General features: G+C 40.2%; 2 protein-coding genes across 6 annotated transcripts in view; one reads left to right on the plus strand and one right to left on the minus strand.

Annotated features, from left to right (window-relative positions):
* The window catches only part of MLC1 (modulator of VRAC current 1), a 70,423-nt gene extending 69,826 nt beyond the window's left edge, over positions 1-597 (minus strand). Inside the window, exon 1 of one of the 2 annotated variants that reach the window (XM_075208892.1) lies at positions 530-597. The gene's annotated coding sequence lies outside the window, so the exon portion shown is untranslated. The remainder of the gene's footprint in view (positions 1-529) is intronic. The other variant, XM_075208895.1, reaches the window with a different exon arrangement.
* A 75-nt stretch (positions 598-672) lies between these two features.
* The window catches only part of MOV10L1 (Mov10 like RNA helicase 1), a 100,812-nt gene continuing 88,559 nt past the window's right edge, over positions 673-12,925 (plus strand). For 3 of the 4 annotated variants that reach the window (XM_075208885.1, XM_075208887.1, XM_075208886.1), the window contains exons 1-2: positions 674-949; positions 3,508-3,692. In XM_075208885.1, the coding sequence (XP_075064986.1) occupies positions 871-949; positions 3,508-3,692 (264 nt within the window). In that variant the 5' untranslated portion in view covers positions 674-870. Of the gene's footprint in view, positions 950-3,507; positions 3,693-12,925 lie in introns of all 4 variants that reach the window. The other variant, XR_012691327.1, reaches the window with a different exon arrangement.

Here is a 12,925-nt window from a genome sequence, read left to right on the forward strand (position 1 = left end):
GTCAAAACTTTTAAAGTCTATACATTATATAACCTTCCAAAAATAAAATGCACGCAATAGTAACATGCTGAAATGACATATTAACCAATGCAACAAGTTACTACTAACCCCAGCCTAAAGTGATTGGTTATTATAACCTCATATGTCCCTGCTCAACAAGCGACCAGAGATTGCCAGGGCATCACAAATGGTGTACATTTAGATAGGAGAACACACAAGGAGTAAATGTAATCATAAATGAAGTTTAAAGTCATACATTTCAACACCATAAAATTCATGAACACTAAAATCATGAACATAAATTCGCCTTCCAATTTAACCATGCTGGAATAATCTGTTGTAGACTTTATAAAGCAGATTTTAAAATTGCCACAGAAAATACACGTGCTGCAACCTTGCATTTGTTACACAGATGAGTTATATCTATCCTACTTCGCAAGCATGCAAAATAAATAATATATCTCCGCTATTGGTCGATCTGACTAGTCTGGTTAAAGGTAAAGTTGTTTTCAAACTTTAGACCACAAACCTTCAAGGCTACAGTGAGCTCATGAGCGCTAAGCTCTGCTGCATAGAGGATACGTGCAGTGTATCCCGCATGGGCAGCGCGGTAAGCGGTGATGACGACATAAGAAAAGCGCTTCTACTCGCACGGATCCATTAAACGCCCTTTATTAACCCTATAAGCGCAGTTAGTAGAGCTCGTCACTTGGCCGACGGAAAGGAGAGCTGAGGAAAGAACGGTTAGAGTTAAACAGTAACGTGTGTAGAACGCCACTTAGATATAGGGAGGAAACTTGTGTTGTAGCTTTGTGCGCAGTGACACGCACCATATTGGCTGCATACAGATGTCAGCTTGACTGATAGAGAATGCTTAGTCTACTCAACAAACTGGGCTCCTTTTTCTGGAGGAGAGCAGATACATGGGATGACCAAAAACCTTACACAGGTATGTAAGGAATCGTCGTTGTTATTGTTTCCTATTTGGAAAAGCCAATCACTACCTAGCAAACTAAAAATAATGTGTCTGATAAATCCATTGATTTCTCTACTATGGTGTTTCAGCATCTTTGCAACAAACAATACAGTTACCGTGTTTATATCTTGGTTATGTCATCCACATTGTCATGACGGAACTAGCTATTTAGATTTATTTTCGTACCTCACTTGATTGTATAAAATGTGCTTATTTTTGACATGTTCTGTACTTTTATACTTAGTGTACACATTTTGAATTCAATTTCAAACTGCTGTTTATGTGCATTAAAGTATAGTGTAGCTCTCAAGAATGTAAGTATGACCATATTGTTATCATATTATAATAGTGTTTATTTTTCTCTATCATCCTTGGGGGACATTGGAACACTGGGATATAGAGTGCTGGAGCTTTGGATCTTTAAATATTACTGCAAAACCTCAACATCCTCCTCCCATGAACAGTCTCTGAATGTTTATTATGTGTCTCCGAATTTTACTTTGTTTTAGTTGCAGTCTTAACCCGGTGCCAGGACCTGCATGGGAGAAGCTGGTGCATAATCCGCAATGCAAAGGAGGGGTCAGGTCAGGGCTGCCCTTCACAGCAGCCCCACACAAGGCACAAAGGGTCTAATTGGAGGCTAAGGGGACTGTCCTTTGGACAGCAGTCATCCCTAGGTGCTGTGCCCTGGGAGGAGGGGAGATCCCTTCAGCACCCTGTTGTGGCTTCCTAGTTAAGCAAGTCCATGAAATAGTAGTTTCTTCTCCTCCCTGTCTGTCTTCTCAGCTGTAGGAAAGTAATGGTGAGGTATTGGGGTCCTGTTTTTTACTGTGTTCTTTCCTTTTTCCTTCAGCCTGTCTTTTTCAATTCCACTACCTTGTGGATTGTTCAACTGCGTCTGTCCTCTTTTTTTTCTTCCCTTACTGTTTTCCTATTTTTGACTGTTCCAAATGTCACTCATAATTGCCTTGCACCCAGTCGAAGGTGGATGCTCTGGGCTCCGCACGAGGCGGAGAACACTCACCTGTTTCAGAGCTGACGCATCTCGCTGCAAGCCCTAGGGAGCAAAACAGGGATGCTTTCCCAGGACCCATTGAGTTCTGCCCTTACAGTGCCTGATGAGTTTGCCTGCACTCAGGGCCTGGCAGGACTTATTTCGGGTATGCTCTTCCTTGGAGAGGATTCTGACATCCGGCACCACATCACAGAAGCGTCAGTCTTTTTTTTATTCTGAGTTTTCTTCCCGGGATGAAGGGGAGTGGTGGAAGGATCTGACCGTGAGGATTCCTCGTATCCTGACAGAATTCATACTGGAAGCAGGGAGTGGTTGATTTAGTGGGTGATGTCAGGAAGACATTAGAGATTAAGGACAACGAGAAATCACAGATTCTAGACAATGCAACGTTGAAGTGGAATAAGAAGCAGATTGTCTCCTTAGTCTTATATGTTTAATCAGAAGACCTGCTTAGCGACGCATGGACCAGACATTGTCATATGTTTCAGATCTCACTCAGATTGTAGTCCCTTTCTCTGCCCCCTATTGAGGATATGGGAAAATGGCAATCCCTGCCTAAGGTGGATGCTCCCATAGCTCACCTATCCAAAACCACTATCATTCTGATTCTGAATACTGCTAGTTTACAGGGTAGCACGGATAGCAAAATTGAGGCCACCCTTAAAACAATTTTTACACAGTGGCAGGGGCCTCCCTTAGACCCAGCTTAGCTTCAGCTTGGGTCAATAAGGCAGTGGAGAGGTGGGCAGAGCAGTTGGCTGATGGTCTGGAATCTGACAGATCAAATTCAAATTTGCTTACTCTGGTGGAGCATATCTGTGAAACGTCTGAGTATGTTGGACAAGCCACCATTGATATGCGGCTCATTGGGCTGATGCTTGTTACCATACCTCTATCAATATATACCAATCAAATTCAAATTACTCACCCTTACCTACAAAGCCCTCAAGAACATTACCCCTGCATACATCTCTAATCTACTATCTCAAATCAAAATACTCTCCCTCCTGTTTTGTCTCTGGTAATCACCTCTCACTCCCGCCTACAAGACTTCTCCCGTGCTGCTCCCCACTTATGGAATTCCCTTCCACGTTCAATCAGACTTTCCCAAAGCCTTCAAATCTTTAGATGCTCTTTGAAAACCCATCTCTTTTTTTTTTTTTTTCAAAGGCAACGCTCTCCTCGATAACACTTCACCTAATACACCCTCACAACTGTCCCAATCTCCACTCTGAGCCACATTTGTTCCTCTTGTTTCAGCTTTGCGCTCTTTCATTTAGAATGTAAGGAGCTAACATGGGACAAGAGGAAAAATGAATAAAACATAACAAAATACAGCAGGTTGCAGAAAGAAGTAGAAATGATTATTTTAAGGGAGGAAGGAAACTTTGACACTAACCCAGAAAAAAGAACCTTGAAATAGTTTGTATGCCAAATGAAGTCAGAATTTTTGGACTAAATTATATTTTGCAATCCTAATGCTCTAAAATGTCAAATAATTCATATCTTTATGCAGGTTCTGAGATTGTAAGGGATACAGATGGAGTAGTTACTCGTTTTTGCAATGATTATGGAATGATAAATGACCAGATTTACTTCACAAATGATGTTGTGATTGGTCGAGAACCTTTAAGCATTGGACAAAAAGTCAGTGTTGCCTACAAAGAGGACAAGACATCTGGCGGATGGAAAGCCATTAAGGTAACATGTATTCAAATAGAAGTATACCAAGTTTGTCAACCAATGCTTGTATGGGCATTCTGGAGGTACCAGTTATCACTGACTTCAAAACCTGATCCTTGGTCCTAGTCTCTTAAAAAATAAAAAAAAAAGTTTAATCCAGATATTTATACTTTGTTATCACTGGATTTAGTTAGATTGCACTGACAGGCTGACATGCCGGCAGCTGTGCTGTTCAAAAGGCTAGTAAGGTGGGTGCCAAATTTGCCTGTATTAAAAAGGCTTTATACACAAGAGGATTGAAGAAACATTGCCTGTTTTGATTGATGCCAGTTTCTGCTTTTTGAGGACCAGGTTATAGGGAAAAAAAAAATTAATCCAGGTAGTCTGTTGACACTCGATGAAACATTGGGTTTCTTGGTTCTGCTTAAATGCCAAATGTTATCTGAGCAATCTGGTGCATTGCTTCATGACAGCAATGTACTCATTTGTAAATGGGCTTTTTCAGAAAGATAATGGTTTTTGTAGTCATCAGATTTCAGTCCAACTGAGCATCTACTTGTTAAATAGAATTAGAGGTCCACCTCCAGTTAATGTGATACAATTTCTGGACATATTTTAGCTAACATGGATAAGCATCTGTTGCACGCTGTTTCAACACCTAGTTCTTTCCATTACCTTCCAAATTTGTTCTGAAGGTAAATGGGGAAGTAACTAGTTTGGTACCTAATATCTTTTAATATTTTAAAATAACCACTTTTGATTGCTCCCCTTTTTTGTTTTCAGCTTTTCTAGCAAGATCAGGGTCATGTAATCTGTTGATAAAATGTGACTACACGAATTACACTTGTTTGTATTAAAGCAGTTTACATCTATTTGGTTGCTGCAGAAGCCACATGAGTGATTTAAATAATTGTGTTTTAATCTTTGGGTTTGTGCTGCCTCAGTTTAGCTCCAGGATTAAATAAAAGAAGTCTTTGTGTAAACGTAGCTGTATCCTTCTGGGCATCTTTCAGAAAATGAGGACAAGTTTTGTTGTGCAATCAGGCAATGAGAGGCCCTAGCTAGCTGCTGGAGACTGGATTAGCACAACAGCAGTAAGTAGGGTGTTGTCCTTCAGTCTCTGGGGGAGAGGAGCCTCAAAATATGCACAGTTAAAGCAGCTTGATAACTTAACCCTTTCCTCGCTAGAGGTCTGTAGATAATGTGCACCTAAGTTAACCAAATATCCCATAAATGAACTATGTCACTTACAATGGGATAGCTTTTTAAATTATATAGTATGCCTAAATAATCATTTATGAGTCAAGGAACCTATTAAAATATATATTTTTTTATCTCTTGCTCTTTTTACGTGTTTAAATAAATGTGTTTGTTTATCATGAAAACGTTCAAGTCCAGCCCTATTTTGGAGTCTGTGCACTCTTCAGGTTGAATGTAAACATGTTTCTATGCCAACCAGTTATCTTGATACAACTACAAGACACAAGAACTAAACAATGTTCAGAGGCATATGCCATTGCCCTATTGGTAAATTAAGTGGCCAAATTGAGATGTCAGAAATAGAAGTAAAGTGGAGGGACAATAGTGGTTGTACTAATAAAGTAAATTGCCATGTTCAGTGACGTTGCATATTAAAATATGTATTGGGATGGATTTACTTTAAAGTAAACTATAAAACTAAAACCTTTAATTTAAAACATTATGCAAGAAACATCTCTTCTTTCTTGTTTAATCTTTGCATTTGCTGCCTGGAGACTTCCATTAGGGTAATAGGAGTTTGATAGATAAGGTTCAATTCCACATATTGATTATTTGCCCAGCCACATTGCAGTTGAAAAAAGTGCTTAGTTGGACTATATGATTCCGTCACAAAGCAGTGCTGATTTGGGGTAAATCAGGTTTTTGAGCATAGAAAGAAGTTTTGCGTGCACTGTATAGAGGGCTGGTAATCAGTTGCAATAGCTTGAATAGGTTAAGGAAATTTGATAAGCGTGCCTAAAGCCGTATCCTGCCTTGTGTAGTTCTCATCGGCCTGATTTTGTTGAAACTTCTGCTCACACTACAGTTCGGAATGTTAGTCAGTTGATCTGCAGTTGTCCACCTGTTTTTCCTTGCACTGATATCACAAACCTGGCAGATGTGATTCTGCCTATTATTTTCCTTTTGCTGATGATGTTTTTCTCATGCTGATATCGCCCTAGAAACTATTGCTCATGATACACTTAGCAAGTGTTGGTAAATGAAGGTTCTATCAACTGCACCCCAACAATCATCATCGGCTATTTTTATAGTGCTACTAATTCTGCAGCATGTACAGAGAACTCACTCACATCAGTCCCTGCCCCATTGGAGATTACAGTCTAAATTCCCTATAATACAGACAGACAGAGAGAGACTAGGGTCAATTTGATAGCAGCCAATTAGCCTACTAGTATGTTTTTGTGTGGGAGGAAACCGGAGCACCTGGAGGAAACCCACACAAACACGGGGAGAACATAAAACTCCATACAAATAAGGACATGGTCGGGAATCGAACTCATGACCCCAGTGCTGTGAGGCAGAAGTGCTAACCACTAAGCCACCGTGCTACCCCAATCATCCCTCTTTCAGTGTCACTGAGTTATTCTCTTGCAGTTCATCTAACATATTTATAGGCATTTTCATTTTACTTTACCTGACCTTGCTAGTATGTTATTTGATTGACTAAAATACGAGTCACACCTGTGAAAATATTGAAGAGCAAAGAACCTAGGACTGTGCCTTGTGGTACTCCACTGTTTGAGGAAGCAGACAGGACCAGAGAAACACTGAAGGAGTGGTTTGATAGGTAGGATGAGAACCAGGATAACACAGTGTCCTGTAGCCCCATGGAATGCATTATTTATATGAGAAGTGAATGGTTGACTATATCAAATGCAGAGGAGACTGTAAGGAGAATTAGAAGTGAGTTGTAGCCTTTAGATTTAGCAGTGATTAAATCATTGACTACCTTCATTATTGCAGTCTCTGTAGAATGTTAACAATAAAAGCCTCACTGAAAAGGGTCCATTAAGTTGTGTGAGGAAAGGAAGCTTGTAAGGCAATTGTAGGCAATTTCGTAGTCATATGGAGGGGCATGGGAGTTAAGAAATTGGGCAGTGATCGGAGAGCGAATTTGGGTCAAAAAGTTTTTTTATTCAGAATATCAAAATTTGCTGCTTGTTTAAATAATTATGATAGGAGACAGAAAGTGACTGATTTGTAAGGTGATAGAGTCTGGTGGACAGGCAGTAGAGTAGGAGGAGAAGTAGTGGGAAGAGGAATAATCTTCATTTGTATAATAAAATGAACAGAAGGTGCCTGTTAATATCCGTTCTTTCAGGCAACCAGCGTCCCATTGCCAAGAGGACTCTGCAGACGCTGCCTCAATTATAGCTAGTAATGGCAACCAGTGTATTTTCTCTTTTACTGCCGTCGTCTTGTTGGTTGCTAGGCAGCATCATATCAGATCTTGTCCTTGAAGTAGGAAGCAAGATTTGGGCATTGATGGTTATCAGAGACATTGGAGTGGGAGGGTTGAGAAGAGATTTTTACTTTCTTTTTTTTACTTTAGCTTTTTAACTTTATTAAAGAGATGTGTTTCATTTAGAAACCTGGGCGGAGATGACTGATTTGTATATTTATCTGGTAGTTTCCACACCATTTGGGCAGGAGTGATAAGTATGTTTGAGTAAGCCATCATCAAGACTGGGAGAGGCCTGAAAGAAGAGTATAGAGATAGTAGTTTGGAGACAGATGGAGAGTGTATATCATCAGTTGGGATGTTGAAATAAACGTAGATGATGCAGGGGATTTCAGAGGGTCAGAAATGAGTGAGCCAGGTTGTGAAATGTTCAAGGAATTGTGGGGTAATCCAGGGGAATGATGGATTACAGCAATACTCAGAGGAAGGGGCTTTTAAATCCAGATAGTATGTACTGTAAAAGGTTAGACAGGTGGGAGAACTTTGAATGTGCAATATGTCAATTCCAATGTGTGCTACAATGTGGAAAGAGTCCATACAAAACAGAGAAAACTTCACTGCATTCATGGCCGGAGAACAGAAACACACAACACATGATTTTGGTTGTCTCAAGAAACTGTTCTGTTTATTCAAATCAAAGTTACACATTGTTATAGGGTTCTGAAACTATTTGCTAGCATGAAAAGAGATAACAACTGACATCATATATCTAAAATAATTGGAGCTATAAATCTGCTACTATGTGGTTTTAACCTTTTATAGAGCAAATTCCAAGGAGCTTAAGAGTTACATTGTTATCTAAAATAAACTACCTCTACTAGCGCCTGTTATCTTCTACTTTTAAGTATGTACTACACATTTCTTGGAACCTTGCCACATACTCATTATTTTTCTTGTTAACTACTAAATCAGTGGATTCCAAACTTTTTCCATTCAAGGCACCCTTAGGGTCTCCATAATTTTTTGAAGGCACCCTTAAGCCAAAGTAAGTACCAATTAGTCCCCCGCCTTGCTTACCACCGGCCCTGGTCGAAGCACCCCTGTGAGATCGCTGAGGCACCCCAGGGAGCCTAGGCACACAGTTTGGGAACCACTGTACTAAATTATATTTGAAGCAATCTTAAAGGCACAACACACAATATTAATTGACTTCTATATTTTCATTTTTCAGTCCCCACTTTTGATTCAAATTTAATCTATAACCTCTAAATTATACCCTGCCTGTAGTCCTATTTGGCTCCTGTTTAGACCTGACTTCACTATATAATTCCCTAAGGGTTGTTTATATAATGAAATCTTATAGATTTATTCTGGTTCAGTGGTGGTACCAAATAACATCTCACCCTAACTATGGATTTCATGGGGAAGGAAAACGGAAAGGGAGGGAGAAGACACACAGTGCGCTTGCCAGGTATTATATGCCACTTATTTCACAATAGGAGGGATTGTCCATTGTGCTGTATATCTTCATAAGGATAGGTTTCAGTCATGAGCATATGGAATCCAAGGAAAAGGTTCTTGGTTTCTGCACTGATTACAAATGGCAGTAGTACTGAGAGTTTTGGAAAGGTCACACTCATCCAATGAGGTGTACAGTACAGTGGTTAAGGCAGGTGTGGTAGCTTTAATTTTTCTGGAAGAGAAACACTTAGCTTTAGTGTACTTGTTAATAAGCTAGATCATCAGTTTTATTAGTAAATATATAATAAGGATTGGTAACAGAACCTGAGGTACAATATGTATCAGACCTGATACATCCTCTTATGCCCTTGAACCAATTGTCCAGGTTCAGCCTTGAAAACCATCCTTCAGTATCAAGATCATTTTCAGGATCATTATGTTGCTTCGTAAACTTCTCTTTTAATCTGTGAATTTCAGCAATATGATCTGCAATGGGGTCACTGAAATTGTCAGGGATGTATGAGCAGCAAGTGGGGCCTACTATTTGGCACATGCTCCCCTGAGCTGCTGTGAGTACCAGCTGATGCTGCCTGAGTACCTTGACATAAAAACATAGAGCATCAATTTGAACTTCTGGTATGTTCAGGATCTGGTCTGTGACATTATCAAATAGTTTAGCCAAAGCTTCTGTGTTATGAGCATTTTTAACAAGTCCTCCAATTACGCTCAATGAATATCCCGTCTTGGTATACCAGGGTTGATAAATCATGACACTTGTCTGTTCTGACCTTTAATGCTCTCTTCATTCGGTGACTAGCTGGACTATGGGCTAAATCAATGGTTTCCTTCAACCACATTGCTGGGTCAAATTTAGCAAGTGTACAGGGTCCAGTACCTTCTTCAGGTAGAAATTTATAGGCCTGTTTTTCACATACATAATACAGCCCTTCAAGTAGGTGAAGATGATCTCCCTTGGCTTTTTCCCAAGTCTACCATATCCAAGGAGCCAAGCTGGGAGAAACAAAATATGAGCTGTGTACATGCTGAACCATTATCACATTTATGTCTGGTACATTGAGTCACTTTATCATTACTTTGCCATAGTCTCATTACAGCTTTCCCAGTAATCTGTAAACCTACTTCATTTTTGGGCAGGTTACTATGTAGGATGATGGTTTCATTAGTCAAGGGGTTTTCTCCCAGGAAAATGATTCTAACTCTGACAGTGGCACACTGAGTGTCATCACTCTTGTCCAGATTGCATTCCATTACATGGGCATTAGTCTTGTTGATTTGTCTTTACTACCAACCAGGGAGCCTGTGTCCACCCAGAACATATAGAGCAATCTTAGTATTGTTAAATTACAAGGGCTTCCCCATGTCCCATTGACATTTAATTCTTCTGGTGTAGCTAGAAAGGGCATGATGAAATGGGAGAGTGAGTACATATCCAACAGTCAGAGAATTTCCCTGCCCCTCTAAGCATGTAATGCATTTGGATCAATCTATTGTCCTGTTGGTCCAGTAGGTGTTTATGTAATTCTCTTATGTTAAGATTTCAGTGTATTGGTTTATCACCCACTTCTCGCACAAGAGAATTCAGAAAAAGGGACCAAACTGAATCTGCAACTACAAAAGACATTAGCCCAGCACAGGTCACTACAGCCAGTTTTTGCTTATACATTTTACTTTGACTCCACTTGTCTGAAGATCTTGCAATCGGAGGCATGTATCCAGGTGTACAGGTAGAGGAAGAGAGGATAGAGAGAAAATGTGTATTCGAAGGCACTCCGCGATGTCAATAATATATTAAAATATCTGTATTTTATTTGGTATGCTTTAAAAAGAATCCCTCCTAATTGAATAGCGAAATATTAAAACCAAAGTGATTAAAGTGAATTAGAATAGCAAAATAAATTGCTATACCCCGCTACTTGATATAAGTATGTATAGCTGTTCAATATATAGTATAGTAATCACTCCTATATTAGACCAGTCTAACAGTTGAATATCACTCCAAATCAAAGATTGGTTTAAGTATATATAGTGTAAACTGGACTGAATGTCATGTAATCTTATTAGCAACAGTATGTGGATGAAGTTATTTGGACTCTCTGGCAGTTATTTGATCGATCTGATGTCCCAATAATCCTTTGAAATAACTTTATTTGTCAATAAAAGGATATCTTAAGATAATGAGAGCTCCATATAAATCTGAGACACATTCTCAATGTGATTTCACTAATCCACATACACTCTATTGTATAAAGCTCAGTAAAAACTTGAGCTTGTGTATATATTTATAATAGGATTACTAGGATTTGAATAAGGTCTCTGCCTAGCAATTGTTTGGCTTAGTTTTATAATCCGACACTTTACTGCTCCAGTAGTTCCACTCGTATATTTGATTGTTTAATTACTCTGTTATCAGACAGGCATCTGATGTGTCTGTTGCAGCTCCTTCTAAGTTGGAAGCCTGCCGTTTTTACAGTCCTACACACACACACATTCATGCTCTTATCTAACCCATACAGGGTATGGTTGGTATCAAAGATTACTAAATGTAGGCAAAATAGCAAGGAGTGATTAGACACAGTAGCAGGGTAAATGCCAACGCGCGTTTCGCTACATGCTTTTTCAAGGCAATGTATCCAGGTGTCTCTTCCATGTACTTTCACTGCCGTGGGAGTTGTCAATAAGATCTGGTATAGTCCTTCAAACCTGGGTTCAAGAGTTTTTCTCACGTGTTTCTTTATGACATCCCAGTCTCCAGGTTCTAACCAATGGGTATTGGGATCTTGGTTTGGATCTGGAATGGAAGAGAACACCTTGTGGTGGATATTAGTCAATTGCTTGTGTAACTGTACCATATATGCTGTCAAATCACCATGAACTGTAATTGCTGGGGAAAATAACATCCCAATCCATAAGGTGCCCTGAAAAGAATCTCATAGGGGATCAGTTTTAACTTCCCTCCTGGAGTATTCCTGACGGAATGTAGGGCTAAAGGTAGGCAGTCCAGCCAATTTTTCCCTGTTTCTGCATTTTAAAACTTAATGTACCATTCAGCCTTTCTACCCGCCCACTACTCTGGGGGTAATAGGCGGTGTGTAGTGCTGACGTGATACCCAGTTCTTCTAGGACCTGTTGTAGTTCCTTGTCTGTGTAAAGTGTACCCCTATTACTTTCAATCACTTCTGGAACCCCATATCGAAACACCACTTCTGACATCCATTTCTTTGCCACTGCCACAGTAGTTGCTGCCCTGCAAGGCCATGTCTCCGCCCAATGGCCAAACAGGTCAGTGCACACGAGGACATACTCGTAGCCAGCTATTTTTGGCAACTGTATAAAGTAAATCTGCAGCATTTGGAAAAGGTATAGAGTCTGTGGGGTACTTTTGGGTGGGACTTTTACATTCTTGCCAGGATTGTGTAAAGCACATATCGCATATCCAGATACATATGCTTGTGCAAATCCAGGAGCCACCCAATTCCTTTCCAGGTCCTTTACCAGGGTGTCCTTGGACACCTGGACCTATCCATGCAGGACTTGTGCCATCACTGGGAACAGTACCTTTGGAAAACAATAGCTATCCTGCAAACGCCATGCATTTCCTTTTTTCTCTGCCCTTTGCCTTTTCCAGGCCTATTTCTCAACATGTGGGGCTTGTTCTTGAAACTTTGAGTGTGTCTAGGTCTGGGATTGGGGGTAGGGCCACAACATGTATGTTCACAGAGTTCCGTGGCATTACAGCAGCTTGCTGTGCAACTGCATCTGCTAGGGCATTGCCTGTGGTCTGTTTCCGAGTGTGTGCCTCTACATTTACCACCGCTAGCTGCTGTTATTGATTTAACACATGTTGGTGCTGCCCTGATTACAGGGTCCAGCTGCGTAGCGTAATATGCTAAAGGTCTTTCTTTTCCTCCATGTGCTTGTGTGAGTACTACCTGGGCATGCCCTTGTGTTTCATGGTAAAACAGATTAAACAACTTGTTATAATCTGGCAAAGACAGGGCTGGCGCTAAAGTTACATCAGCTTTAAATTGGTTAAACATTTGTTCCTGCTCAGGGGAGAGTGGGAGTGGTCCCTGTTCCTTATCTCTTTTTAGGGTGTCATACAAGACTTGCAGTTTGAGAGAGGCTGCAGGTAGCCAGTCTCTGCAATAATTGATGACACTTCTGAAAGCCCGCATTTCTTTCAATATCTTAGGGGGTTTCATTTTAAATATTACTTCCCTCCTATGTGTGGTAATGTGTCTTGTCTAATGTGATAGGCAGTGCCCTAGAAACTGTACAAGCGTTTGAGCTAACTGCATCTTGTCTTTATTGACTTGTAATTTTCCTT

Source organism: Mixophyes fleayi, chromosome 4, assembly GCF_038048845.1.
Source record: "Mixophyes fleayi isolate aMixFle1 chromosome 4, aMixFle1.hap1, whole genome shotgun sequence".
In the NCBI taxonomy this organism is placed as follows: domain Eukaryota; kingdom Metazoa; phylum Chordata; class Amphibia; order Anura; family Limnodynastidae; genus Mixophyes; species Mixophyes fleayi.